Source organism: Oncorhynchus gorbuscha, linkage group LG08 (assembly GCF_021184085.1).
Source record: "Oncorhynchus gorbuscha isolate QuinsamMale2020 ecotype Even-year linkage group LG08, OgorEven_v1.0, whole genome shotgun sequence".
NCBI classification, from domain to species: Eukaryota; Metazoa; Chordata; class Actinopteri; order Salmoniformes; family Salmonidae; genus Oncorhynchus; species Oncorhynchus gorbuscha.
Genome location: NC_060180.1, coordinates 41144313 through 41170160, shown reverse-complemented (window position 1 = coordinate 41170160; position 25848 = coordinate 41144313). Strand labels below are relative to the sequence as shown.

Sequence of the window (25848 nt, the reverse complement as noted above, 5' to 3'; positions counted from 1 at the left end):
CAACAGTCAACCCCCTCTTCAAAAGGAGAGGCGCTCTAGACCCAACTGCTAGAGACCTATATCTATCCCACCCTGCCTTTTTAAGGTCTTCAAAAGCCACATTATCAAACAGATCACCAACCATTTCAAATCCCACCGTACCTTCTCCGCTATGCAATCTGGTTTCCGAGCTGGTCATAGGTGCACCTCAGCCACGCTCGACGTCCTAAACGATATCATAACCGCCATCGATAAGAGACAGTACTGTGCAGCTGTATTCATCCATCTGACCAAGGATTTAGACTCTGTCAAAAACCAAATTTTTATCGGCAGACTCAACAGCCTTGGTTTCTCAAATGACTGCCCCGCCTGGTTTACCAACTACTTCTCAGACAGAGTTCAGTGTGTCATATCGGAGGGTCTGTTGTCCGGACCTCTGGCAGTCTCTATGGGAGTGCCACAGGGTTCGATTCTCGGGCCGACTCTTTTCTCTGTATACATCAATGATGTTGCTCTTGCTGCTGGTGATTCTCTGATCCACCTCAACGCAGACGACACCATTCTGTATACTTCTGGCCCTTCTTTGGACACTGTGCTAACAAACCCCCAGACGAGCTTTAATGCCAAACAACTCTCCTTCCGTGGCCTCCAACTGTTCTTACAGTTTTTCTCAATTGCTAAAACACAATTTCTGAAACCTTGCTCCATTTCCTGAAAACATTAAACACAAAACCTCATCTTCAGGCACTATTTACATAACCTCTGACTCCTCTCGCAAAAATGAAACATTCACCTGAAAACAGTTTTACCTGTGTTCAAAATCAAACACGGCTCTGAAATCATAAACAAAGTGATCAAAATGATATACACTCTCAAGCAGTCAGTAAACAATACACCGAAAAATAGAAAACACATTGTTCAAAACATACAATTCTCAGGGAGAAGTACATTTTTAATCTAAAAAAATATTCATATTTTTCCATCAGTCTTTTGATGAACGAAAACATGTTCTATCATAGTAGCTCAAAATGTATTGTACTCTGCTTTGCTCTTTGCATTTTTGTTTTTTGTTCTTCCTCCTCCCTGTACCCCTATTTTTACAGTACTGTACCCTGCATCTCACAAACGTGTCCTTTGTCTCTGTGATACTGTAATTATTGTTCTTTGTTGATATGAACCTGCAACCAGTCAAAATCTATTGAGCAGTCAGTACTGTTAATAAATGGAAAGCACAATGTTCAGGGCCATACAATTAGTCCATTGTACAGTATGCAGCCTACAATGCACTGTACTACAGTATACAATACTAACAGGGACAAAAATCAAAGGAGTAAACATGTGATCAATGTGCTTCTTCTTGTCTTTGGCCTGGGTCAGAGCACTTCGTCGACATCACAAGCAATATTGTCCCTCCTGAGGCAACGGGGGAAGAAGCCTCTTGTGTACCGTATCCAGCCCTGAAATGATTCCTCATCTATATCAGGCTAAATTAATGGCTTGCAGCAGATTTACTCTGGTGTAGGGTTTCTATCATACACTTTCCATCTCCAAGAGGAGAAAAACTCCTCAATCGGATTCAGGAAAGGCCAGTATGGAGGGAGGTACTAGTTCATAAACTTCCCATTGATGTTAAACCATTCCCTTACCTGAGCAGCTCGGTGGAAACTGACATTGTCCCACACTATCACATAGGTGGGAATGGGATTCTCATTTAGCTCTTGACCCTGCTGCTCTTGAACCTGCTGCTCAAATAAAATATCTCTTAGATTGGAAATAAATCTTAGAAGGTGCTGGGTGTTATATGGCCCGAGTGTAACATGGTGATGTAGAACGCCATGGTTGCTGATAGCAGCACAGATTGTGACATTGCCACCTCGTTGACCAGGAACTTCAACAATGGCCCGCTGTCCAATCATGTTTCGGCCTCTCCTTCTCCTCTTTGTTAGATTGAAGCCTGCTTCACCGACAGAGATGAACTCATGGGGTCTGTTCAAGGAATCCAAGTCAAATATTGTCTGTGTAGAAATACAATATACTGTATGTAGGATTTTGTAAGTCGTACAGAGACAGTGCTATACTGTAGAGTACAATTAGGCTTCTGATTCACATACATTGTATGTACTGAAGAGTAATGTCATTCACATAGTATGTGTTAGTACTGTAGACAATCTGGATTACAGTAAATGTTTCTGAATGTACACTAACTTGCACATACTGAGCTCGCAGTTCTTTCACCCTTGGTGAGTTGTGCTCAAAAGGTACTCTGTATACTTGTTTAATTCGCATCCTGTTACGATGGAGGACACAGTCAATAGTGGAAATGCTCACACTGTCGATTCCCTGGAAGTATGTGTTGTCTTGTATCACTCGTTCCTGGATTTCTCTGAGTCGTATTGCATTATCTTGAAGGGCCATGCCAACTATAACGACCTCTTGCTCCCGAGTGAATATAGCTGTCCTTCCACCTGCATGTGGCTGCCTTGCAATTCTACAAAAAGTAGTTGTGCAGTTACAAAACATATTCATGCAGTACAATACATGCAGTGATTAACTTTACAAATGTCTATTGAAACAGCTGCATATAGTGTAGTACAGTAAATTTGCAATTACAAAAATACAGTAGAATCCTGTACCTGTTCTCTTCTCTGAATGTCCCTACTATGGTGGACACAGAACATCGGCTCAAATTGGGTTGCACTCTAAGTCCTGCTTCCCTCATTGTCAGTTCATGGACAAGAACATGGTCTATAACTGTTGCTCGAATTTCATCAGATAATTCCACTCTTTGTCTTCTTCTTCGTCTGTCTTGCCCTCCTCCTCCTCGTCGCCCACCTCGCATACACACTCGTCCTCATCCTCTCACATTGTTTCTTCTATCCATTCTCAGACTTTCTCCTTCCCACCTTCAACATCCTGTTTGCTCTCTGAACTGGCGTATATTGGTTGTGTCGCATCATTTGAAACAGGTTAAATCAATTTTGAGTGGTTGTCTTCAATCAATGACATGTCTTCTCTACTTGTATGTAATTGTTGCCACTTGTGTTTACCAGTATGGATGACATGTGCATTAGAGTGCAGAATGTGTTTTGAGAATGAGAATGTGTTTAGAGTTTTGCTGAAAAGACTAAGTGAGATCTGCAAATTGTGTTTTATCATGTGAAATGGTTTAAGGTATTGACAACAGACTGCATCATTAGCTAAATGAGTCCAGGCAACTGAGAACTTTGTTCAGCCAATGGGTTTTAGTGTTTTAGCAATTGAGAAAAACTGTGAGTGCAAGTAAAATTAAATCAACCGATCGCTGCCCACCCGTTCAGCATCACTACTCTGGACGGTTCGTACTTAGAATATGTGGACAACTACAAATACCTAGGTGTCTGGTTAGACTGTAAACTCTCCTTCCAGACTCACATTAAGCATCTCCAATCCAAAATTAAATCTAGAATATGCTTCCTATTTCGCAACAAAGCATCCTTCACTCATGCTGCCAAACATACCCTCGTAAAACTGACTCTCCTACCGATCCGATTGACTTCGGCGATGTAATTTACAAAATAGCCTCCAACACGCTACTTAGCAAATTGGATGCAGTCTATCACAGTGCCATCTGTTTTGTTACCAAAGCCTCATATACAACCCACCACTGCGACCTGTATGCTCTCATTGGCTGGCTCTCGCTTCATATTCTTCGCCAAACCCACTGGCTCCAGATCATCTATAAGTCTTTGCTAGGTAAAGCCCCACCTTATCTCAGCTCACTAGTCACCATAGCAGCACCCACCTGTAGTACGCACTCCAGTAGGTAAATTTCACTGGTCACCCCCAAAGCTAAATCCTCCTTTGGCCGCCTTTCCTTCCAGTTCTCTGCTGCCAATGACTGGATTGAATTGCAAAAATCACTGAAGCTGGAGACTCATATCTCCCTCACTAACTTTAAGCACCAGCTGTCAGAGCAGCTCACAGATCACTGATACCCACGGACAGGACCAACCAGGCAGGATATAACCCCACCCACTTTGCTAATGCACAGCCCCACCAGTAGAGAGATAAACAGACCACCAACGTAGTACCCTGAGACAAGGCTGAGTATAGCCCACGAAGATCTCCTCCACCGCACAAGCCCGAGGTGGTACAAAATCAGACAGGAAGATCACGTCTCCTAGGGACGGCATGGAAGAGCACTAAGCCAGTGGCTCAGTCCCCGTAATAGTAATAGGGTCAGAGGCAGAGAATCCCAGTGGAGACAGGGGTGCTGGACAGGCAGAGACAGCAAGGGCAGTTCGTCGCTCCAGTGTCTTGCCATTCACCTTGGCACCCCTGGAGTATCACTCGCTGGCTATCAGGCATTATATCTGTACCTGTCACTGTGCTGCAGAGAGCTGCCTGATATATGTACACCGAAACACACGCACACACACTGAAACGAGCGCAGACACGCACACACCTCGCTGGCTTCAGAGTCAGACAGCCGCCCACAACTCCTCATTTGTCCTCCCCCGTGTGTGCAGAAACACTAATAGCAATGAGGATGAATGAATACATAACCCTTAGTTATTAATGAGTCCTCGTAATGCACAAAATCAGTCCTGCCTATGCAGAAAAAGGAACAAGGTGTGCTGAGAATGGAAATGCAGGATCCATGATTGTAGGTTTAGTGTTTCATTCACTCTCACAGGATCTTAACACCATTAATATGTGTCCTTGGAGGTCCTGAGAGGTACAATACTGGATGGAAGGTTGAAAGGGTATATAGAATAATCTTCTCTCCTTTTGATCCACCTCTCGCTCTTCTTTTATCTGTCACCTGTCCCTCTTTTCATCTCTCTTTCCCTCAATCTATTTCTCTCTTCCTTGCTTCCTTTATCTGTCTCCCATCTTCCACACACTTACCTCTCTCGCCTCTCCCTCCATCCATCCCTCCACCTGTCTCCTTTCTCCCTCTACTCTTAGACGTTGAGAGCTGTGAACATGGATGGAGGAAGTTCCATGGCCACTGCTACAGGTGCGTGTGAAAATAATACCGTTCTCCTCACTTTGCATCTAAACATTAATCGCAAATCAAACAGTGTCATATACAGTGCCTTCGGAAAGTGTAGAGACCCCTTGACTTTTTCCACATTTTGTTATGTTACAGCCTTATTCTAAAATTAAATATTGTTTTTTCCTCAGCAATCTACACACAACACACCATAATGACAAAGAAAAACCTGCTTTTTAGAAATGTTTGTCAATTTTATTTGAAAAACATACCTTATTTACATAAGTATTCAGACCTTATGCTATGAGACTCTAAATTGAGCTCAAGTGCATCCTGTTTCCATTGATCATCCTTGAGATGTTTCTACAACTTGATTGGAGTCCACCTGTGGTAAATTCACTTGATTGGACATGATTTGATACACCAGTCTATATTAGGTCCCACAGTTGACAGTGCATATCAGAGCAAAAACCAAGCCATGAGGTTGAAGAAATTGTCAGTAGAGCTCATCCCAAACAATCTCAATTTGGTTGAGGTTGGGTGATTGTGGAGGCCATGTCATCTGATTCAGCACTCCATTACCCTCCTTCTTGGTCAAATAGCCCTTACACAGCCTGGAGGTGTGTTGGGTCATTGTCCTGTTGAAAAACAAAGGACAGTCCCACTAAGCCCAAACCAGATGGGATTTTGCATTTTGACCATGAAGGCCTGATTCACGCAGTCTTATCTGAACAGGTTGATGTTGAGATGTGTCAGTTACTCTGAAGCATTTATTTGGGCTGCAATCTGAGGTGCAGTTAACTGTAATGAACTTATCCTCTGCAGCAGAGGTAACTCTGGGTCTTCCTTTCCTGTGGCGGTCCTCATGAGACAGTGCATTCATCATAGTGATTAATGGTTTTTGCGACTGCACTTGAAGAAACTTTCAAAGTTTTTGAAATTTCCGTATTGACTGACCTTCATGTCTGAAAATAATGATGGACGGTCATTTCTCTTTGCTTATTTGAGCTGTTCTTGCCATACTATGGACTTGGTCTTTTACCAAATAAGGCTATCTTCTGTGTACCCCCGCTACCTGGTCACAACACAACTGATTGGCTCTAACGCATTAAGAAGGAAATAAATTCCACAAATTAATTTTTAACAAGGCACACCTGTTCATTTAAATGCATTTCAGGTGACTACCTCCATGAAGCTATTTGAGAGAATGCCAAGAGTGTGCAAAGCTGTCATCAAGGAAAAATGTGGCTATTTGAAGAATCTCAAATATAAAATATATTTCAATTTGTTGAACACATTTTTGGTTACTACATGATTCCAAATGTGTTATTTCATAGTTTATGTCTTCACTACTATTCTACAATGTAAAAAAATTGTCCAAATAAATAGAAACCCTGGAATGAGAACGTTATTCCAAAACCTTTGGCCGGTAGTGTACATTTGCAAAAATGTTTGAAAAAAAAACATTTTTGCTTTGTCATTACGACGATTTAGAATAAGGCGATAACGTAACAAAATGTTGGAAAAAGTCAAGGGGTCCGAGTACTTTCCGAATGCACTGTACAGAGGTTACAACGGGGTGTAAACAGGGCTATGAAATACCTCTCAACACAATAACAAGAATATATCCTATGTTACTCTACTGAAATGGCATCTACCTGTTTCTCCACTTCAGGTACTTCTCTCACAGACACACCTGGGAGGATGCAGAGAAGGACTGCAGAGTGCACAGCTCCCATCTTAGTAGTGTCACCTCAGTCACAGAGCAGGAGTTCATCAATGGGCTGGGCCATGATAACGCCTGGATTGGCCTGAATGATCGCACCGTAGAGGAGGACTTCCAATGGACTGATGTCAATGACCTGGTGAGATTTGATATTCCTCCCTGTCAATAATATGTCATATTGTGCTCAGTTTGTGAATATGTGATTTATACCTGTACTTGATCCTCACAGTTGGAATAATATGTGTAAAGTGTAACTACAGATGTATAACTTGGTGATTATTAGTTTATAACAGATTCAAAGCCAATTTAGAATGACTACAGTATAATAGAAAATGATTATAACGTAACATAATTGTGTGGTATTGTGTAGGTATATGAGAACTGGCGAGAAGGCCAGCCTGATAACTTCTTCGCGGGCGGTGAGGATTGTGTGGTGACCATCGCCCATGAGGACGGCAAGTGGAACGATGTGCCCTGCAACTATAACCTGCCCTACGTCTGCAAGAAAGGCACAGGTAAAACAACAAATGATGCATTTACATGGCAATAACGTCCTCCGTAAGGGTTTTAGAAACGGCGGGATCCTAATAGACTGGGCTGTGCCTAGAAACAGGATGTTATGTTCATTTGGCTTTAGTTGAGTCATCACGGCAAATAACGATTTTGGAAATACTGTTTCATATTACGTTCCACAGCCTTCATTTTCCTCTACAAAGCCTTGTATCCCCTGGTGACTGTTCTGTTTTGTCAATAGAATGTCTGGCCTGGCAGTGAAACGCACAAACTTCACATCAGCCCTGAGTGTAAGAGCATAATGACAGTTTTATCAACGGAAAATGCCAGAGGAAATATGGCCCTTTGGTTAAATGTGTCAATCTAGAATTTAGTTCAACAGGTTATTATTGACTAGCATCAGACATAGTGTCATGCATCATTTTTTGTTTGCCTTATCGACAGACAGAAGATAGTGCTATTTCCAAACCACTGAAATTCCCCTAGAAACAACCCAATTAAAACGCGAGCTGCCAAACCTCAATAGGCAGCAGTGTGACAAGCAGCTTTTAAGGGCTTGATTCAATCAGATCTGCTTTAGCCAACATCAACAGAGCGGTTGTTTTGGCGGTTTTGGAGGGGGAACTGCGTTAGAGCTGTCAAATCATGCTGGAAACCCTAGACCCACTACAAATCGCATACCGCCCCAACAGATCCACAGAGTCGCAATCTCAAATCGCACTCCACACTGCCCTTTCCCACCTGGACAAAGGGAACACCTATGTGTGAATGCTGTTCATTGACTAGAGCTCAGCATTCAGCACCATAGTGCCCACAAACCTCATCACTAAGCTAAAGACCCGGGGACTAAACATATCCCTCTGCAACTGGATCCTGGACATCATGACAGGCTGCCCCCAGGTGGTATGGGTAGGCAACAACACATCTGCCAAGCTGATCCTCAACACTGGGTCCCCTCAGGGGTGCGAGCTTCGTCTCCTCCTGTACGCCCTGTTCAGGAGGTCAGAAACCTGGCAGGACAACAACCTCTCCCTCAACGTGAGCAAGACAAAGGAGCTGATCGTGGACTATAGGAAAAGGAGGGCCGAACAGACCCCCATTAACATCGACGGGGCTGAAATTGAGTGGGTCGAGAGTTTCAAGTTCCTTGGTGTCCAACGAACTATCATGGTCCAAACACACCAAGACAGTTGTGAAGAGGGCACGACACCTTTTCCCCTCAGGAGACTGAAATGATTTGGCATGGGTCCTCAGATCCTCAAAAGGTTTTACAGCTGCACCAGTACATCACTGGGCCCCAGCGTCCTGACATCCAGGACCTATATACTAGGCGATGTCAGAGGAAGGCCCAAAAAATGGTCAAAAACTCACCCAAGTCATAGACTGTTTTCTCTGCTACCGCACGGCAAGCGGTACCGGAGTGCCAAGTCTAGGACCAAAAAGGTCCTTAACAGCTTCTACCCCCAAGCCATAAGACTGCTGAACAATTAATCAAATGGCCACCTGGACTATTTACATTCACCCCCCATGATCTTAGTTTTTACACTGCTGCTACTCGCTGTGAATTATCTATGCATAGTCACTTTACAAATGACCTGGACTAACCTGTACCCCTGCACATTGGCTGTATCCCCTGTATATAGCCTCATTATTGTTATGTCATTTTCTTGTTACTTTTTTGATTTTTTGAGGTTTGCTTGTTGTTGTTTTTTTCACTTTAGTTTATTTAGTAAATCGTTTCTCAACTCTATTTCTTGAACTGCACTGTTGGTTAAGGGCTTGTTAAGTAAGCATTTCACGGTAAGGTCTACACTTGTTGTATTCGGCGCATCTGACAAGTAAAATTTGATTAGATTTGAAATCCCAAGTGTCTCCCGGCATTACACCTAAAGCGGACATTGCCATTGGCTGCATTACACCTAAAGCGGACATTGCCATTGGCTGCATTACACCTAAAGCGGACATTGCCATTGGCTGCATTACACCTAAAGCGGACATTGCCATTGGCTGCATTACACCTAAAGCGGACATTGCCATTGGCTGCATTACACCTAAAGCGGACATTGCCATTGGCTGCATTACACCTAAAGCGGACATTGCCATTGGCTGCATTACACCTAAAGCGGACATTGCCATTGGCTGCACGGAGACACATTAACAGAAATCCCATGCAGCCTTCTTTACAAATTCAAACACTGGAATATGAGATGTAATCTACACCTAGATAAGGCTGATAGAAATCCTCATTATTTCATACAATTATTTTTCAATTTGAGTGTAATTATTTCTACAGTATATAGCCTACACTTTCTGGTTCTGAACCTCTATCTGGAGTGGGGCAGGTGTGGCTTCGTGACAATGACCACAGCTGCTCACCTATTTGACGGCTACAACGCAGTTCCACGTCCAACACCACCAACACATCCGCTACGCAGGTGTCTGCTATCGCCAGTTAACGCTTGAACTGATTGAATCTAAATGTGGGAAGAGATGCTTGTGTATGAAGCTCAAAACAAACAGATAACACAGAAGTTTGAATTGCATGTTTGTTTTTTTAACTCCGAGTTGATCTAAACAGAAAACTCCATCTCTCTCTGTTGCCATTTTATCTCACCCTACGGATAATTACTTGGGCTACAAAGCCACCATTTGCCATCTTGTATAAAGCTGGCATTAAATTACCAGTGACTGTTTTGCCCTCAGATCTGCCCCCGAAGTCCCAAAATGCATCCCTTTGTTACCCTGATGTAATTATGACACTGTGGAATGAGAACAGGAGCAAGGATATATGAGATAGCCGGAAGCCTAGCTCGATTTTTTGACGTTTGCTGGTTGTTGTTTTTTTCACTTTAGTTTATTTAGTAAATCGTTTCTCAACTCTATTTCTTGAACTGCACTGTTGGTTAAGGGCTTGTTAAGTAAGCATTTCACGGTAAGGTCTAAACTTGTTGTATTCGGCGCATCTGACTTGAATACAGAGCGTGGAAGAGCGAGACAGACAGAGAGAGAGAGAGAGGCAGAGCAGAGAGCAAGAGAGAGAAATAGATGGAGAGGCAGAGTGAGAGAGAGGGAGGCCGAGCAGAGAGAGAGGCAGAGAGCAAGAGAGAGAAATAGATGGAGAGGCAGAGTGAGGGAGAGGCAGAGAGTGAGAGAGAAATAGATGGAGCGGCAGAGTGAGAGAGAGGCAGAGAGGGAGAGAGAAATAGATGGGGAGGCAGAGTGAGAGAGAGGCAGAGGGAGAGAGAAATAGATGGAGAGGCAGAGAGAGAGGCAGAGAGGGAGAGAGAAATAGATGGAGAGGCAGAGTGAGAGAGAGGCAGAGAGGGAGAGAAATAGATGGAGAGGCAGAGTGAGAGAGAGGCAGAGAGGGAGAGAGAAATAGATGGAGAGGCAGAGTGAGAGAGAGGCAGAGAGGGAGAGAGAAATAGATGGAGCGGCAGAGTGAGAGAGAGGCAGAGAGGGAGAGAGAAATAGATGGAGGCAGAGTGAGAGAGAGGCAGAGAGGGAGAGAGAAATAGATGGAGAGGCAGAGTGAGAGAGGCAGAGAGAGAGAGAAATAGATGGAGAGGCAGAGTGAGAGAGAGGCAGAGAGGGAGAGAGAAATAGATGGAGAGCAGAGTGAGAAGGCAGAGAGGGAGAGAGATAGATGGAGAGGCAGAGTGAGAAAGAGGCAGAGAGGGAGAGAAATAGATGGAGAGGCAGAGTGAGGGAGAGAGGCAGATGGGAGGAGAGGCAGAGCAGAGAGAGAGGCAGAGATGGGGGAGAGAAGATAGATAGATGGAGAGGCAGAGGCAGAGTGAGAGAGAGATAGATGGAGAGGCAGAGCAGAGAGAGAGGCAGAGAGAGGGGAGAGAGAAATAGATGGAGAGGCAGAGCAGAGAGAGGCAGAGAGGCAGAGGGAGAGAGAAATAGATGGAGAGGCAGAGTGAGAGAGAGGCAGAGAGAGAGAGAAATAGATGGAGAGGCAGAGTGAGAGAGAGGCAGAGAGGGAGAGAGAAATAGATGGAGAGGCAGAGTGAGAGAGAGGCAGAGAGAGAGAGAAATAGATGGAGAGGCAGAGCAGAGAGCAAGAGAGAGAAATAGATGGAGAGGCAGAGTGAGAAAGAGGGAGGGGAGAATATGGGAGCTGTCTTGTCTCTCTGTTACTTGACACTGCTCCATAACAACCCAGCTCCCACCCTTTGGTCAGCACTCAATCTCGCCAACTGTCTTCAGGTGGGATTCAGTAGCAATAGCGCAACCTAGGGAGAGAAGAAAGGAATTGCAAGCAAGATACCATACAGAAACATGTAGGATCTTAATTTGAGCAAGTTAACAACAGCAGGAAAATAATCCTGCATCAACAGGAAATGTGAATTATGTGTTTTATAATTAATGGAAATGTTTTATGGGTTGATGCATTTTTCAAAGTGGAAATGACAAACTTCAGAAGCCTTTTCCTGCAAAATGTATCCTGCAACAGGGTCATCAAATTAAGATCCTACATCTGTAGCTCCATACAGTATCTTGTGCTTTTGCTTTGTTGCTCAACACAGACTTTTTTGTTATTGTCGGCCCGTCTGACAGTGCTGTGTGGAACCCCACCCGCCGTGGAGAACGCCCATCTGATTGGCCGTCGGCGGTCCCACTATGACATACACGCTGTTGTGCGTTACCAGTGTACTGAAGGTTTCTACCAGCGCCACATCCCCACTGCGCGTTGCCGGGCCAACGGCATCTGGGACCGGCCCAAGATCATCTGCACAAAGTGTGAGTAACAGGCACCAGATTTTGTTCTGAAACCCCCCCCCCCCCACATTTGTTGTGTTATGCAACCTTTTTGGGATAACAAACCTTTATTCACCCAGGTCAGCCATAAACATGTGTGTATTCCCTCTAATATGGGCTCAATAAGAAACAGAATGGTAAATGTTGTCACTGCACCCTCTGTGTTCCCCTCCGTCAGCTCAGCGATCCCACCGGTCCCGCCGCAACCACCACCACAGCCAGCGCCGGGAGCGCAGGAACCACAGGAGACATGGAGGAGAGGCACACAGGGAGAGGGAAGATGATGCACACAGCCCCTACTGAACCAAAAACTACACCTCCCATAATGCCCTGTGCCGGACCCCTGACAATAGTTGACGTTCATATTTTCCTGACCTATTTCAGTCTGTCTCTTTGGGTTAAAACCTCCCTTGAGATATTGTATGTGTGCAAAACTTTTATTCAAATGAACTTATTGACATCAGTACAAAAAAAAGTGAATTGTTCACACGTACATATCTAAAGTTAGGATTTGTTCCTTTGTTGTTGATTTTGTTTACCCCAGGTCCATTACAACAGTAATACTTGTTCTCTCGCTAACACGGTCGCTAATATCTAAGAAACAGCAAATCCTTGGCATGTGTATGGATAACCTATTCTCGCTGTCTAAACATAGACAGTGACGTGTGTGTGTGTGTGTGTGTGTGTGTGTGTGTGTGTGTGTGTGTGTGTGTGTGTGTGTGTGTGTGTGTGTGTGTGTGTGTGTGTGTGTGTGTGTGTGTGTGTGTGTGTGTGTGTGTGTGTGTGTGTGTGTGTGTGTGTCAGGGTGTCTATGCTATGCGAGTGTATGTGTTCTGCAAAGTTTGAAGCTTGTTCTACATCTCAGAACTCATTTTAGTATTCTGTTTATAAAGCACAAATGTAATTAATGCCAGTGAGCTAGTTAGCTTTCAGTCTCAAATATCCCAGAGCTTTTGTATGTATACTGTATTTGTTGTGTTTCTTTAGGACTCCTGAATAGCATGTCTGTTTTATTATTCAACTTACATGCCATTTTTAATATTTGCTCTCTCTTCATGTAATGTTACTATTTATTATGGATTCTTCCCAAGTTAATATACAGTATGTTGATTTGTTTTGACATAATCCAATGAGGCAATGTAATACCTTTTTGTTGTATATACCATTCTTACAATCAAAAGTAATGAAGGTAACCCTTTGATGGCCTGTCTCTGTACTGTAAATACTGTGGTGTTTTGTTTGTTTGTTATTGACTGGTATCTGATTGATACCTGAGCCTTGTCATGACCCAGTCATGTACCAGTCATGTACCAGTCATGTACCAGTCATGTACTCCGTATCGCCCTCTTAAATAACAACTGAAACACACCCATTGATCTAGACGGAATAGGATAGATCGAAATACTGCGGACTGGGACAAAACTGCTCGGTGGTCAATAGTCCCAATCTTTGCCCGGCTCCAATATGTGAGGGGCAGGATGCCATGATTCATGATGCATATGGTTCTTCTGATATTTGATTGGGCGTAAATCCTTTTTGTTGGTGTTATGACTTCCTGTCCTGCTGTTGTGTTCCATTCTTAATAAAGCTGCAGAAACGTAATGAACGACGACAATGTATCTGGTCAGTTTTGTGATTAAGCTGGGCTCTAACGCTGTTATTTCTGAGTTTCCTTTCTGTTTCTCGACCACATCATTTCTATACCTCAAACACAGATTGAGAGTGGTTTGTGTCTAACCCTATATGCCTCCTATAGCCAAAGAATGAACCCAACTGAAAGTCTTTGTATATCTGTGACCTCTATTTACTTCATTCTCTACCCAGAGAAAGAGGACATTCTGGCCAATAGTTTCATCCTGTTGGGATCAAAGAAGCAGTTTTCTCCTCTCTCTGGTCTCTATTGAAAAGATTGTGGAGGGAAAGTACATCTAAAATAATGGACCCAATATATTAAAATAAATCTAAAACGGGGATCTTCAACCTTTTTTGAGCCAGGGACCACCTCCCAGGTAAACCGGTGATCCATGCACCCCCAGCATATGGGGGGGGGGGGATATGTGTAATGTCTTATTAGGTGAATGATAATGGCAAGGGGAAGTAATCAACATTTTAAAATGAATAGGTTTGGTAGATAGTTGCATTATTGTGATCTCCCCACATTATCATTGAACGAGGGAGTGTAAACTCCAACATAGTAGTCTATTAGCTAGAAAGGTCATTCTAAACATTTTCACTAAGAACAGCTGTTTAGCTGGTTAAACAAAGACTAGCCTGGAAAAAATGTACAGTACCAGTCAAAAGTTTGGACACACCTACTCATTCAAGGGTTTTTCTTTAGTTTTACTATATTCCACTTTATAGGATAATAGTGAAAACAAATTATTAAATAACACATATAGTAACCAAAAAAGTGTTAAATTGAAATATATTTTATATTTGAGAATCTTTGACAGTTTTACACACTCTTTGCATTCTCTCAACCAGCGTCATGAGGTAGTCACCTGGAATGCATTTCAATTCAACAGGTGTGCCTTCGTTTTTTTTGGTGTCTTTACATTTTTTTTTTACCCCTTTTTCTCGTGGTATCCAATTGTTTAGTAGCTACTATCTTGTCTCATCGCTACAACTCCCGTACGGGCTCAGGAGAGACGAAGGTTGAGAGTCATGTGTCCTCCGATACACAACCCAACTAAGCCGCACTGCTTCTTAACACAGCGCCGTCCAACCCGGAAACCAGCCTCACCAATGTGTCGGAGGAAACACCGTTCACCTGGCAACCTTGGTTAGTGCGCACTGTGCCCGGCCCGCCACAGGAGTCGCTGGTGCGCGATGAGACAAGGATTTCCCTACCAGCCAAACCGGCCAAACCCTCCCTAACCCGGATGACGCTAGGCCACACGGACCTCCTGGTCGCAGGCGGTTACGGCAGAGTCTCTGGTGTCACAGCTGGCACTGCAGTACAGCGCCCTTAACCACTGCACCACCCGGGAGGCTCAACAGGTGTGCCTTCTTAAAAGTTATTTTGTGAATTTTTACTTCTCAATGCATTAGAGAGAGCCAATCAGTTTTAATGTGACATGGTAGGGGTGGTATACAGAAGATAGCCCTATTTGTTAAAAGACCAAGTCCACAAGAACAGCTCAAATGCGTTGTGGGCCTACCACTGTTGTGTTGTCCGCAAACTTGATGATTGAGTTGGAGGCGTGCGTGGCCACGCAGTCGTGGGTGAACAGGGAGTACAGGAGAAGGCTCAGAACGCACCCTTGTGGGGCCCCCGTGTTGAGGATCAGCGGGGAGGAGATGTTGTTGCCTACCCTCACCACCTGGGGGCGGCCCGTCAGGAAGTCCAGTACCCAGTTGCACAGGGCGGGGTCGAGACCCAGGGTCTCGAGCTTGATGATGAGCTTGGAGGGTACTATGGTGTTGAATGCCGAGCTGTAGTCGATGAACAGCATTCTCACATAGGTATTCCTCTTGTCCAGGTGGGTTAGGGCAGTGTGCAGTGTGGCCCTCGGAGTGTGGTGTCAGGAAAATAACGTCACACTCAACGTCAACAAAACTAAGGAGATGATTGTGGACTTCAGGAAACAGCAGAGGGAACACCCCCCTATCCACATCGATGGAACAGTAGTGGAGAGGGTAGCTAGTTTTAAGTTCCTCGGCATACACATCACAGACAAACTGAATTGGTCCACTCACACTGACAGCGTCGTGAAGAAGGCGCAGCAGCGCCTCTTCAACCTCAGGAGGCTGAAGAAATTCGGCTTGTCACCAAAAGCACTCACAAACTTCTACAGATGCACAATTGAGAGCATCCTGGTGGGCTGTATCACCGCCTGGTACGGCAACTGCTCCGCCCTCAACCGTAAGGCTCTCGAGAGGGTAGTGAGGACTGCACAACGCATCACCGGGGGCAAACTACCTGCCCTCCAGGTCACCTACACCACCCGATGTTACAGGAAGGCCATAAAGATCATCAAGGACATCAACCACCCGAACCACTGCCTGTTCACCCCGCTATCATCCAGAAGGCGAGGTCAGTACAGGTGCATCAAAGCTGGGACCGAGAGACTGAAAAACAGCTTCTATCTCAAGGCCATCAGACTGTTAAACAGCCACCACTAACATTGAGTGGCTGCTGCCAACACACTGTCATTGACACTGACCCAACTCCAGCCATTTTAATAATGGGAATTGATGGGAAATGATGTAAATATATCACTAGCCACTTTAAACAATGCTACCTTATATAATGTTACTTACCCTACATTATTCATCTCATATGCATATGTATATACTGTACTCTACATCATCGACTGCATCCTTATGTAATACATGTATCACTAGCCACTTTAACTATGCCACTTTGTTTACTTTGTCTACACACTCATCTCATATGTATATACTGTACTCGATACCATCTACTGTATGCTGCTCTGTACCATCACTCATTCATATATCCTTATGTACATATTCCTTATCCCCTTACACTGTGTATAAGACAGTAGTTTTGGAATTGTTAGTTAGATTACTTGTTGGTTATCACTGCATTGTCGGAACTAGAAGCACAAGGGTAGTGGGTTCGATTCCCGGGACCACCCATACGTAGAATATGCACACATGACTGTAAGTCGCTTTGGATAAAAGCGTCTGCTAAATGGCATATATTATTATTATTATTATTACAAGCATTTCGCTACACTCGCATTAACATCTGCTAACCATGTGTATGTGACAAATAAAATTTGATTTGATTTGTCTATCATTACTTTAAAACATTAAGGTAGGTCAATCTGGAAGATTTCAACAACTTTGAAAGTTCTTCAAGTGCAGTTGCAAAAAACATCAAGCGCCACAATGAAACTGGCTCTCGTGATGAAAGGAAGACTCCGAGTTCATTAGATTTACCAGCCTCAGAAATTGCAGCCCAAATAAATGCGTCATAGAGTTCAAGTTACAGACGCATCTCAACATCAACTGTTCAGAGGAGACTGTGTGAATCAGGCCTTCATGTTCAATTTGCTGCAAAGAAACCACTACTAAAGGACACCAATAATAAGAAGAGACTTACTTGGGCCAAGAAACACGAGCTATGGACATTAGACCAGTGGAAAATCTGTCCAAAGTCCAAATTTGTGATTTTTGGTTCCATCCGCCGTGTCTTTGTGAGACACAGAGTAGGTGATCCAATGATCTCCACATGTGTGGTTCCCACTGTGAAGCATGGAAGAGGTGTGATGGTGTGGGTGTACTTTGCTGGTGACACTGTCAGTACTGTCAGTGATTTATTCAGGCGCACTTAACCAGCGTGGCTGCCACAGCATTCTGCAGCGATACGCCATCCCATCTGTGGGACAATCATTTGTTTTTCAACAGGACAATGACCCAAAACACCTCCAGGCTGTGAAAGGGCTATTTGACCGAGAAGGAGAGTGATGGAGTGCTGCATCAGACGATCTGGCCTCCAATCACCAAACCTCAACCCAGTTGAGATGGTTTGGGATGAATTAGACCACAGAGTGAATGAAAAGCAGCCAACAAGTGCTCAGCATATGTTGAAACTTCAAGAATCTGATCCACAACCAGGCTGGTATGTCATTATCATGTTAATACATGGACCTGATCCACAACCTGTGAGGTACAGTATGTCATTATCATGTTATTACATGGACCTGATCCACAACCTGGCAGGTACAGTATGCCATTATCATGTTATTACATGGATCTGATCCACAACCTGGCAGGTACAGTATGCCATTATAATGCTAATACATGGACCTGATCCACAACCTGGCAGGTACAGTATGTCATTATCATGTTATTACATGGACCTGATCCACAACCTGGCAGGTACAGTATGCCATTATAATGCTAATACATGGACCTGATCCACAACCTGGCAGGTACAGTATGCCATTATAATGCTAATACATGGACCTGATCCACAACCTGGCAGGTACAGTATGTCATTATCATGTAATTACATGGACCTGATCCACAACCTGGCAGGTACAGTATGCCATTATAATGCTAATACATGGACCTGATCCACAACCTGGCAGGTACAGTATGCCATTATAATGCTAATACATGGACCTGATCCACAACCTGGCAGGTACAGTATGTCATTATCATGTTATTACATGGACCTGATCCACAACCTGGCAGGTACAGTATGCCATTATAATGCTAATACATGGACCTGATCCACAACCTGGCAGGTACAGTATGTCATTATCATGTTATTACATGGACCTGATCCACAACCTGGCAGGTACAGTATGCCATTATAATGCTAATACATGGACCTGATCCACAACCTGGCAGGTACAGTATGTCATTATCATGCTAATACATGGACCTTATCCACAACCTGGCAGGTACAGTATGTCATTATCATGCTAATACATGGACCTGATCCACAACCTGGCAGGTACAGTATGCCATTATAATGCTAATACATGGACCTGATCCACAACCTGGCAGGTACAGTATGTCATTATCATGCTAATACATGGACCTGATCCACAACCTGGCAGGTACAGTATGCCATTATAATGCTAATACATGGACCTGATCCACAACCTGGCAGGTACAGTATGTCATTATAATGTTAATACATGGACCTGATCCACAACCTGGCAGGTATGTCATTATCATGTTATTACATGGACCTGATCCACAACCTGGCAGGTACAGTATGTCATTATCATGTTATTACATGGACCTGATCCACAACCTGGCAGGTACAGTATGTCATTATCATGTTATTACATGGACCTGATCCATAACCTGGCAGGTACAGTATGCCATTATAATGCTAATACATGGACCTGATCCACAACCTGGCAGGTACAGTATGTCATTATCATGTTATTACATGGACCTGATCCACAACCTGGCAGGTACAGTATGCCATTATAATGCTAATACATGGACCTGATCCACAACCTGGCAGGTACAGTATGTCATTATCATGTTATTACATGGACCTGATCCATAACCTGGCAGGTACAGAATGTCATTATAATGTTAATACATGAACCTGATCCACAACCTGGCAGGTACAGTATGTCATTATCATGTTATTACATGGACCTGATCCATAACCTGGCAGGTACAGTATGCCATTATAATGCTAATACATGGACCTGATCCACAACCTGGCAGGTACAGTATGTCATTATCATGTTATTACATGGACCTGATCCATAACCTAGCAGGTACAGTATGCCATTATAATGCTAATACATGGACCTGATCCACAACCTGGCAGGTACAGTATGTCATTATCATGTTATTACATGGACCTGATCCATAACCTAGCAGGTACAGTATGCCATTATAATGCTAATAGATGGACCTGATCCACAACCTGGCAGGTACAGTATGCCATTATAATGCTAATACATGGACCTGATCCACAACCTGGCAGGTACAGTATGTCATTATCATGTAATTACATGGACCTGATCCACAACCTGGCAGGTACAGTATGCCATTATAATGCTAATACATGGACCTGATCCACAACCTGGCAGGTACAGTATGCCATTATAATGCTAATACATGGACCTGATCCACAACCTGGCAGGTACAGTATGTCATTATCATGTTAATACATGGACCTGATCCACCACCTGGCAGGTATGTCATTATCATGTTATTACATGGACCTGATCCACAACCTGGCAGGTACAGTATGTCATTATAATGCTAATACATGGACCTGATCCACAACCTGGCAGGTATGTCATTATCATGTCAATACATGAACCTGGCAGGTATGTCATTATCATGTTAATACATGGACCTGATCCACAACCTGGCAGGTATGTCATTATCATGTTAATACATGGACCTGATCCACAACCTGGCAGGTATGTCATTATCATGTTATTACATGGACCTGATCCACAACCTGGCATGTATGTCATTATCATGCTAATACATGGACCTGATCCATAACCTGGCAGGTATGTCATTATCATGTTATTACATGAACCTGATCCACAACATGGCAGGTATGTCATTATCATGTTATTACATGGACCTGATCCACAACCTGGCAGGTATGTCATTATCATGCTAATACATGGACCTGATCCATAACCTGGCAGGTATGTCATTATCATGCTAATACATGGACCTGATCCATAACCTGGCAGGTATGTCATTATCATGTTATTACATGAACCTGATCCACAACATGGCAGGTATGTCATTATCATGTTAATACATGGACCTGATCCATAACCTGGCAGGTATGTCATTATCATGTTAATACATGGACCTGATCCACAACCTGGCAGGTACAGTATGTCATTATCATGTTAATACATGGACCTGATCCATAACCTGGCAGGTATGTCATTATCATGTTAATACATGGACCTGATCCATAACCTGGCAGGTATGTCATTATCATGTTAATACATGGACCTGATCCACAACCTGGCAGGTACAGTATGTCATTATCATGTTAATACATGGACCTGATCCACAACCTGGCAGGTATGTCATTATCATGTTATTGCATGAACCTGATCCACAACATGGCAGGTATGTCATTATCATGTTAATACATGGACCTGATCCATAACCTGGCAGGTATGTCATTATCATGTTAATACATGGACCTGATCCACAACCTGGCAGGTACAGTATGTCATTATCATGTTAATACATGGACCTGATCCATAACCTGGCAGGTACAGTATGTCATTATCATGTTAATACATGGACCTGATCCATAACCTGGCAGGTACAGTATGTCATTATCATGTTAATACATGGACCTGATCCATAACCTGGCAGGTATGTCATTATAATGTTAATACATGGACCTGATCCACAACCTGGCTGGTACAGTATGCCATTATAATGCTAATACATGGACCTGATCCACAACCTGGCAGGTATGTCATTATCATGCTAATACATGGACCTGATCCACAACCTGGCAGGTATGTCATTATCATGTTATTACATGAACCTGATCCACAACCTAGCAGGTATGTCATTATCATGTTAATACATGGACCTGATCCACGACCTGGCAGGTACAGTATGTCATTATAATGCTAATACATGGACCTGATCCAGGTAAGAATGCTATTATGTTATCTTTTGGCAACTTCGATGAGGTGGGGAAAATCTGTGGTTTTCTTCTGAAAGTGAACACTCCCAACAAATCACAAGACAGACATGCCAGAACGTTGTGATTCGAAAGCGAAGTTTGCATGCAAAACATCTGTGGTGGTTTAAGTGAAGGTAGTTGATGCAAACTAGCCACTTGCAAAAAGCATTCATTAAAAATAACCTCCTGATCTCCATCTTGCTAGATACCATTTTGTATTTTATTCAAGCGGAAAAGGCAGTGAAGTAGTTCCTCTATGCCAAGAGTCTGTCAATGAAACCAGGTCCATAGCCACAAGGCGTGTCAGAGTAATGAAACCAGGGCCATAGCCACAAGGCGTGTCGGAGTAATGAAACCAGGGCCATAGCCACAAAGCGTGTCAGAGTAATGAAACCAGGGCCATAGCCACAAAGCGTGTCAGAGTAATGAAACCAGGTCCATAGCCACAAGGCGTGTCAGAGTAATGAAACCAGGGCCATAGCCACAAAGCGTGTCAGAGTAATGAAACCAGGGCCATAGCCACAAAGCGTGTCAGAGTAATGAAACCAGGGCCATAGCCACAAAGCCACAAAGCGTGTCAGAGTAATGAAACCAGGGCCATAGCCACAAAGCGTGTCAGAGTAATGAAACCAGGGCCATAGCCACAAAGCGTGTCAGAGTAATGAAACCAGGGCCATAGCCACAAAGCGTGTCAGAGTAATGAAACCAGGGCCATAGCCACAAAGCGTGTCAGAGTAATGAAACCAGGGCCATAGCCACAAAGCGTGTCAGAGTAATGAAACCAGGGCCATAGCCACAAAGCGTGTCAGAGTAATGAAACCAGGGCCATAGCCACAAAGCGTGTCAGAGTAATGAAACCAGGGCCATAGCCACAAAGCGTGTCAGAGTAATGAAACCAGGGCCATAGCCACAAAGCGTGTCAGAGTAATGAAACCAGGGCCATAGCCACAAAGCGTGTCAGAGTAATGAAACCAGGGCCATAGCCACAAAGCGTGTCAGAGTAATGAAACCAGGGCCATAGCCACAAAGCGTGTCAGAGTAATGAAACCAGGGCCATAGCCACAAAGCGTGTCAGAGTAATGAAACCAGGGCCATAGCCACAAAGCGTGTCAGAGTAATGAAACCAGGGCCATAGCCACAAAGCGTGTCAGAGTAATGAAACCAGGGCCATAGCCACAAAGCGTGTCAGAGTAATGAAACCAAACCAGGCCATAGCCACAAAGCGTGTCAGAGTAATGAAACCAATAGCCACAAAGCGTGTCAGAGTAATGAAACCAGGGCCATAGCCACAAAGCGTGTCAGAGTAATGAAACCAGGGCCATAGCCACAAAGCGTGTCAGAGTAATGAAACCAGGGCCATAGGCCATAGCCATAGCCAAAGCGTGTCAGAGTAATGAAACCAGGGCCATAGCCACAAAGCGTGTCAGAGTAATGAAACCAGGGCCATAGCCACAAAGCGTGTCGGAGTAATGAAACCAGGGCCATAGCCACAAAGCGTGTCAGAGTAATGAAACCAGGGCCATAGCCACAAAGCGTGTCGGAGTAATGAAACCAGGGCCATAGCCACAAAGCGTGTCGGAGTAATGAAACCAGGGCCATAGCCACAAGGCGTGTCGGAGTAATGAAACCAGGGCCATAGCCACAAAGCGTGTCGGAGTAATGAAACCAGGGCCATAGCCACAAAGCGTGTCAGAGTAATGAAACCAGGGCCATAGCCACAAAGCGTGTCAGAGTAATGAAACCAGGGCCATAGCCACAAAGCGTGTCAGAGTAATGAAACCAGGCCACAAAGCGTGTCAGAGTAATGAAATAGCCCACAAAGCGTGTCAGAGTAATGAAACCAGGGCCATAGCCACAAAGCGTGTCAGAGTAATGAAACCAGGTCCATAGCCACAAAGCGTGTCAGAGTAATGAAACCAGGGCCATAGCCACAAAGCGTGTCAGAGTAATGAAACCAGGGCCATAGCCACAAAGCGTGTCAGAGTAATGAAACCAGGGCCATAGCCACAAAGCGTGTCAGAGTAATGAAACCAGGGCCATAGCCACAAAGCGTGTCAGAGTAATGAAACCAGGGCCATAGCCACAAAGCGTGTCAGAGTAATGAAACCAGGTCCATAGCCACAAAGCGTGTCAGAGTAATGAAACCAGGGCCATAGCCACAAAGCGTGTCAGAGTAATGAAACCAGGGCCATAGCCACAAAGCGTGTCAGAGTAATGAAACCAGGGCCATAGCCACAAAGCGTGTCAGAGTAATGAAACCAGGGCCATAGCCACAAAGCGTGTCAGAGTAATGAAACCAGGGCCATAGCCACAAAGCGTGTCAGTAAGTAATGAAACCAGAGGCAGGGTCATAGCCACAAAGCGTGTCAGAGTAATGAAACCAGGGCCATAGCCACAAATGCTGTCGTGTCAGAGTAATGAAACCAGGGCCATAGCCACAAAGCGTGTCAGAGTAATGAAACCAGGGCCATAGCCACAAAGCGTGTCAGAGTAATGAAACCAGGGCCATAGCCACAAAGCGTGTCAGAGTAATGAAACCAGGGCCATAGCCACAAAGCGTGTCAGAGTAATGAAACCAGGGCCATAGCCACAAAGCGTGTCAGAGTAATGAAACCAGGGCCATAGCCACAAAGCGTGTCGGAGTAATGAAACCAGGGCCATAGCCACAAAGCGTCAGAGTAAAACATTGGTCGGAAGTGCTGAGAATAGAGACATTTTACTCCTACTCTTAAGGGTAAAAATAACATCTATGCATGAAGTCTCTTTAGTCATAAGAGTCACACCTTGTCGACAGATATTTCGGAAACCTCATGAGCTGTCCTAACCAGTTAAGAGGTACCAGCAGATTTCTTGATAACAGTGGCGAACCGTGACTATTGGAGCTAGGTCCTCAGTTGAGGAAAAAGACCTGATGTCATACATAGAGATAGAGAACTCGGATGCCTGGGGATACAGAGCATGACTTGAGACCTTTCTTTTGCAGACCTATGTAAGAGAAGCAATTAGTTGATGACAGCTTCAAACGGTCCTAAGCCGCGCCTCGGCTGTGGCTCACAGAAGCAGCACAACGGTTTGCAAATATCGATAGCAGGAACCACGTTAGAGGAAAATACGCTTGCGTCGTTTCAAAGAAACATTTGCCAAAACAAACAGTCACTCAAATAGTGGTGGAATAAATTCAACCACACAGCGACTCACATTGTTTCAAGACCACGTACAGTATATGCTGTCAGAGAGAAAAAAGTTGCACTGTGCCAGCATGCACAATAAAAAAAATGCACAACGCGAAATGTCATGTACCCACTACTTCCAATTGTAATGTCATTACCTCTGTTTTTAACCACACAACCAGTGGTCTAAAACTGAAATAATACGTTACACATTGTACTCAAAATGATATGAACGAGATAGCAACAAAAAGCAAGCTGTAGATGAAAACAAAAAGTCCCCTTACCATTATGATTATCATTTCAAAGTCCATTCGCCTGTCCTTCTTTATGAAATGGGAAATGGCAGGTTGCTTGTCTTTTGATTTTAAAGTTGTTTTTTGATTGAGATCAAAGCCGGGGCCGACAGTCGAGCCAATGTTGTTCCTGGAATATGTCTTGATCCTTTTTAGTGCAGAAAATGCTCTTTCTACTGATGCAGTGGACACTGGAATGGTCAAAACTAGACAGGAGAGCAGATACATTTGGTGCGTACTATCAATTAGTCTCTTCTGCTGGGGAAAGTGGAGCAGATCACCCGGGCTCTTACCCTCGAAGTCAGACATTGAGCACATAAAGATGAGATCTGTTTTAAGCCGCGGCAAATCAAAATTAGGGCCATAGCTTAACTCGAGACTATGGAAACACAGCGTTTGGAAAGTTTGGCGTTTCCCTATATATTTGGAACTTTTGTGGGTCAAGGAGGGCAAGGAACATGAGCCTTTCATGGTCATTGAACCGGTTCCTTAGCTGAGTGGCAATGTTGTCGATGATCGCACTGTGTGGCTGTTGGTACTGCCCGCGGACGTCTCCTTGCTTATGTGTCCTGCGCCCCCTTGGTACTCCGGTCTCACTCAGTGTCCTCGTAGATGGAATCAAATGGACCTTTTCCCCTCTCTATGGTGTTGCAGAAGTCATCCACCCTGGACAAACAGAACTGCACGTCAAACTCCCTGTTCTGCAATATTACAAACAGCACGTTGGAGTACGCACATATGGAGTAGAACGCAGCACGTCGGAATACACACATATGGAGTAGAACGCAGCACGTCGGAGTACGCACATATGGAGTAGAACGCAGCACGACGGAGTACGCACATATGGAGTAGAACCCAGCACGTCGGAGTACGCACATATGGAGTAGAACGCAGCACGTCGGAGTACGCACACATGGAGTAGAACGCAGCATGTCGGAATACGCACATAAGGAGTAGAACGCAGCACGTCGGAGTACGCACATATGGAGTAGAACGCAGCACGTCGGAGTACGCACATATGGAGTAGAACGCAGCATGTCGGAGTACGCACATATGGAGTAGAACGCAGCACGTCGGAGTACGCACATATGGTAGAACGCAGCACGTCGGAGTACGCACATATGGAGTAGAACGCAGCACGTCGGAGTACGCACATACATATGGAGTAGAACGCAGCACGTCGGAGTACGCACATATGGAGTAGAACGCAGCACGTCGGAGTACGCACATATGGAGTAGAACTGAGCTGACACGCCTCGGAGTACGTTCACACATGGAGTAGA

General features: G+C 44.3%; 1 protein-coding gene across 3 annotated transcripts in view; it reads left to right on the top strand.

The window, feature by feature from the left end:
* Positions 1-13573, top strand: part of ncana (neurocan a) — a 75859-nt gene extending 62286 nt beyond the window's left edge. For 2 of the 3 annotated variants that reach the window (XM_046359518.1, XM_046359516.1), the window contains 5 exons: positions 4930-4981; positions 6633-6822; positions 7054-7198; positions 11763-11945; positions 12142-13573. In XM_046359518.1, coding sequence (XP_046215474.1) covers positions 4930-4981; positions 6633-6822; positions 7054-7198; positions 11763-11945; positions 12142-12266 — 695 coding nt within the window. In that variant the 3' untranslated portion in view covers positions 12267-13573. The remainder of the gene's footprint in view (positions 1-4929; positions 4982-6632; positions 6823-7053; positions 7199-11762; positions 11946-12141) is intronic. The other variant, XM_046359517.1, reaches the window with a different exon arrangement.
* The last annotated feature ends 12275 nt before the right edge of the window (positions 13574-25848 follow it).